This window comes from Alexandromys fortis, unplaced genomic scaffold (assembly GCF_014885135.2).
Source record: "Alexandromys fortis isolate MF-2015 unplaced genomic scaffold, M_Fortis_MF-2015_v1.1 scaffold_7, whole genome shotgun sequence".
NCBI classification, from domain to species: domain Eukaryota; kingdom Metazoa; phylum Chordata; class Mammalia; order Rodentia; family Cricetidae; genus Alexandromys; species Alexandromys fortis.
In genome coordinates this window covers 17379728-17385024 of record NW_026067920.1, presented here as the reverse complement: position 1 = coordinate 17385024, position 5297 = coordinate 17379728, and the positions used below count along the sequence as shown (strand labels likewise).

Genomic DNA, 5297 nt, shown 5'->3' with positions numbered 1-5297 from the left:
ATCCGCCTGCCTCTGCCTCCCGAGTGCTGGGATTAAAGGCGTGCGCCACCATCGCCCGGCGCTAGATAGACTTTAATTCCCGCTAAATTTCCATGACTAAGAGCAGAAAGCCACTTTCTGAGAAGGGAGATTATTTTGAATTTAAGTCTTTCATGCAACGATGCTTGCTCTACTTTTTACCAGTGACATTATTGACAAGCACAGCAGGGAGACTAAGAGCTGGAATGCAGAGACACTCGTTCATTTCATGGATTTACGGTGAGGCTGCCGGAGAGGCTGTGCCCGAGTCTGGGAGGTGACAGCAGGTCCCGAAAGGATTTCCAAATGCTGGAAAGACCGGTGTCTCCTCGCTCCGGAAGCCCGGAGAGACACACGTAGCATTGCGCAGGCGCACTGACTTCTCGGTGTGACGAACCAATTGAAAGGAGTAATGGGCGGGCTGTGGAAAACCAGCTTCCGGTTCCGTTGGGCTTAGTCCTCTCCTAAGCTACGTGTCTTTGCCCCCTCAAGTCGCCGTCCCGCAAGTATGGCTTTTCTTCTGGGTGGTGGGCCGGGGAGAGCTTGTCCAGGGCCCGGGGAGCTAAGGGGTGGCGGGATAGGCGAGTGGGGGCGCGAGGGGACCAGGGAAGGAGAAGGGCCTGGGGATTCGAAGGGCCGCCGGGACCACCGGGTCCCGGACTAAGGGGGCTCGGAGTGAGCGGGCCCGGAGACTCGGGGGAGCGAGGAGTGGGGGGCGAGGGAGCCACGGTATCGGCGGGCTGGGGGGACGAGGGTGCCGTTGATGAGCCCAGAGGCCAGGAGCTGCGGGACCAGGGACAAGTCAGTTGGACTGGGTCGCTGATTCAATCACGAACGCGACCAAATCCAGGATCTACCTACGTGGTCTCAGGTGGAAGTGTCTAGTTAAGACCTATCTAGAGGAGGTTTCCAATAGTTCTTGGACCCTAAGGGCTTAGCGTCCAGATCTGGGGGTGCAGCGTTCTTGCTGAACTTCCCGGCCAGCCCTGTTAGTGAACTCAGTCTCTTGCGGCTTCCAGAGCCTGCTGCCCTGAACTTGTCGGTGAGCTTGTCTTGTGAAACTGAGTTCAAGTTTACTTGGTCAAGAGTCTCCATCAAGGGGTCTCTTGGTGGATTAGTGGCTCTTCTTTAACATCAAGCGTTGTGGTTGGTCTAGTATGGATTTTAGGGTGGTTGCACTTCAAGGACAACTAAGTGAAACACTGAGAAAACAAGCATTCCATTGCTTTTTTTTTTTTTTAAATCAAGATGTGGCTATAGGTTTCTTAGTATGAATCTTAACTGTTTCATGTTGTCCACTGCTCCGACTTAGATAAGGAAACTGGGGCTTACTGGGGTTTATGTTTTCTTCTGACCACCAAGAGCTGGAAAGAAGCGCAAATACCATGGCTCCCTTACCCATGGCTCCCAGAGCTGTTTTATAATTGAATCACATTCTTGTTAATTAATGTGCTTGCTTGTCTGTAGTCTCATGTTTTCTTGAATGACAAAGAAATGAACACTGTTTATTATGCTATTATAATGTTGCTTTTTTATTACTTGAATTCACCATTGCTCGACTTTCCTTTGTATGTAACTCAACAAGGTCTAATAACTGAGAGAATTCTAACAAGTCTCATGCTTTTACTTTGATTTTTTTTTTTTAACAGTCAGTCATGGATCAGGTAATGCAGTTTGTTGAGCCAAGTCGGCAGTTTGTAAAGGACTCAATTCGGCTGGTTAAAAGATGCACCAAACCCGACAGAAAAGGTAATATCTTCACCATGAGAGAAAACGCTAAAGCCTTGGGTTTCCTAAGTCTTGTGTTAACATCTGCTGATTCGTCTTTGCAGGGCTGGGAATCAGCTCAGTGATAAAGTGCTGCTGAGCATTGATGTCACCACCATTGCCCTGTCTTTATGTCCTTAGCAAGAACTGCTTAAAGTTTTGTTCTGTGGTATGAGGTTATTAAGGCCTTTTCATTCTTACCATATTTAAGTTAGTCATATTTTAGTATCTTCCATATTACTAGTGTGTGGAAGCTTTTGGCATCTCCCCTGCTCTGCCCTCTAGTGAATAAAACTTTAACATGAAATTAATGGTATAGTTATTGCAACCTAGACAGTTTACTTTGTTTTCTTATGTCATAGCTTAAATGGTATGCTAGAACTTGTCTACTTGAATTCGTGAGTTGGTAGGTTAGAACTTGAGGTAGACTATAATGGAGTAACATATTATCGTAGGGTTAGTATTGCTGTGACGGAACACTATGACCAGAAGCTATTTGGGAAGGAAAGAGTTTTTTGGTTTACATATCTTTAATCACAGTCCATTGAAGGAAGCCAAGTGAGGAACTCAAACAGGGCAGAACCTAGAGGCAAGAGCTGATGCTTGTTCAGTCTGCTTTCTTAAAAAAACCCAGGATTACCAGGCCAGGGCTATCCCTCACCTACAATGGGCAGGGTCCTTCCCTATCAGTCACTAATTATAAGTGGACTACAGGCTTGCCTAGCTACAGCTGAATCTCATAGAGACATTTTCACAATTTGAGTTCCCTTCTCTCAGATGACTAGCTCATGCCAAGTTGACATAAAAGTAGCTAGCACCCATCAAATACCTAAATAAAATAATAGATACTGGTCTTTATTCTCCTGAGGCTGTGGGTCTGTCAGGGATAGCCATCCAATAAGTGCAGTTACACATTTTCCTTGATAGGAATGAAGGAAGATAATGAGATCTGGTAGCTCATAATAGAAGAGCTAGGTGAGACTGTCAGGGTATGTGTCCTTAGGAGATAGAATAGGACTGAAATATACCTGAGTTGAAAACTTTTTATAATACTGCTGACTTGAATTTGAATTTTCAGTCTTTTTACTTCATCGTGATATTAAAGACAACTTAATTAATTGTCAATAACATACCCAAGCTACAATTTATTGTTATGGTCAATATGTTACATTAAAAAAGTTATGATACAAAGCACTATGTATGCTGATCTCAATCCTTTGTTTTTGTTCTTTATTTGGTCACTGAGAATAATAATACTTTTAGTGTTTGTTGATGAACTCTCGAGCATAACTTCATTTCTGTGTTTCTTTTAAATGTCAACAAAATATAGAATTTAAAAATCTGTAAGTCATGTTTTATACCATTACTATTTCCACTTCTTCATTTTTAAAATTATGTATCTACCAATCAGATTATATGCTGCTAACTTTAATATTGCTAATAGCTTTACTTCATACTTTGACTGCCAAAAAAGCTGATGCAAATTTTGTGTTTTATATTCAGAATTCCAGAAGATTGCCATGGCCACAGCCATAGGATTTGCTATCATGGGATTCATTGGCTTCTTTGTGAAACTGATCCATATCCCTATTAATAACATTATTGTGTAAGTAACTTTATAAAATAGACTATTTAGCAGTGACTGCAAATGAAACCATTTGAGTTGCAGATCAGCCCATTTTATTAATGTACAGATATGACCCAGGGTATTTTAATAATATACTGGTATTGTGTATCTAATAATACTTTCAAAATGCTTTTATATCTAATACAACTTTATATCAACTTGTGAGCTAGGAATTTTATTTAATAAAGTTTTCCAGTATCAAAGTAAATTAAGGGCACATCAAATCACTGCCAAGTATTCAGTGACAGACTAGATTCATGACAAGTCCTGGTCTTTTTGATCCTCTTAAGGTTCAGAGAACCCACGTTTCATCTGGGGGAAAAAAAAATCAAAATCACTGTTTTGGTAGAAATCTGACAGAAACAGATTGCCTGCATCTTTTTCTTGTTGCTTGGTACCTGTCATAACCTTAGGCAGTTTAATTACCTTTCTGTGTAAGGACAGTATTTCTTTCCCTTTTTTTTTTTTTTTTTTTGGTTTTTCGAGAAAGGGTTTTTCTGTAGCTTTGGAGCCTATCCTGGAACTAGCTCTTGTAGACCAGGCTGGCCTCGAACACCCAGAGATCCGCTCACCTCTGCCTCCCAAGTGCTGGGATTAAAGGCGTGCGCCACCACCACCCGGCTCAGTGTTTCTTTCTTGAATTATATTATAAGTTCATGACTTGAGAAGTCGTATAAGACCTTAAGAAAAGTAAGTATCCAGCTGATAATTTGTTATTGAAACACTGGTATTATTGACAGGGTGTTTATAACCCTTAGGTAGGTAACAAAGGAGAGAAGTCTGAGAGAAAATATTCTACTTGTTTTTTACCATATGCTTTTGCTCTTAAAATTCATTATAGATCATATTATGGTATAGAAAAGTTAGAGAAACCGTATTTATTTATAAACAGTTGAAAGACTTGGTATGAGTTTTTGCACATACTCTAGACTTTTTAAAATGTATTTTGTGTTTTTACTGTATGCCTATTGGGGTATATACATGTGAGTGCAGTGTTCCTTTGGGGGCACAAAAGGGTGCTGAATTCCTTGGAGCTGAAATTACAAATTGTTAGTAATAGCCTAGAATGGTTGCTGGGAACTGAACCCCAGTCCTCTATAAGAGAACACATGCTTTTAATGACTGAGCAGCTCTCTGGCTTCTTCTGTAGTCTATAATTTTGTAGTTATAATGTTTCAGCTTCCTCTTCGATTTGGAACTAATAATACTGACTTTTTGGGGTGGTAAAGTTTAGATCTATTTAGGAAACCCCTTGATTTTTATAATCTCTTCAATAGTAGATATTTTACCACTAATATCGGAGGAGTTGTTTTTTACATGGCATGTGACTAAATGCATACTGTTAGATGGGCTTAAACAAAAGTAACACACAGTGATACTTCAGGATGATAGAGAGTTCTGTCTAGGGTTAAGATGGACATGCTTGGTATATGCCTAAAATCTTCCAACTTTGGGCTAGAATATCAGGGGCAGGAAGATTGCTGCAGGAAGAGGCCAGCCTGGGCTATATAATGAAACCGTGTATCAAAAATAAAAACAAAAACCTGAAAGCTGGAAGGAACCAAGTTATTGATTCTTTTCTGTCCGTTGAAAACCTTATTTGTATGAATAATGGGAAAGGCCAACTTGGGAATTGTGGGATCTTGGAGAGATTTCGGAGTAGAAACCTGAGTCTGACTGGGCCACAGTTGTCTTCTCAGTGGGAAAGAAGTGCAGTAGCTTCTCAAGTCAGTGTGTGTTTGCAACCTCTTTCCTCGAGTTACAGCCAGGACCAAAGGTGTTTTAATGACACAAAGCTTGTTTTCTGTGGTGATGTCCTTTACTTGCCCTCCAAAACAACAAATAAAGTTTTGGTGACTTTTTTTTTTAATGTAGTTCCCCCAGA

At 41.1% G+C, this 5297-nt stretch overlaps 1 protein-coding gene across 2 annotated transcripts in view; it reads left to right on the top strand.

Annotated features, from left to right (window-relative positions):
• The first annotated feature begins 417 nt into the window (after nucleotides 1–417).
• Sec61g (SEC61 translocon subunit gamma) overlaps nucleotides 418–5297 on the top strand; it is an 86637-nt gene continuing 81757 nt past the window's right edge. For both annotated transcript variants that reach the window (XM_050141278.1, XM_050141277.1), the window contains exons 1-3: nucleotides 418–524; nucleotides 1668–1767; nucleotides 3289–3391. In XM_050141278.1, the coding sequence (XP_049997235.1) occupies nucleotides 1674–1767; nucleotides 3289–3391 (197 nt within the window). In that variant the 5' untranslated portion in view covers nucleotides 418–524; nucleotides 1668–1673. The remainder of the gene's footprint in view (nucleotides 525–1667; nucleotides 1768–3288; nucleotides 3392–5297) is intronic.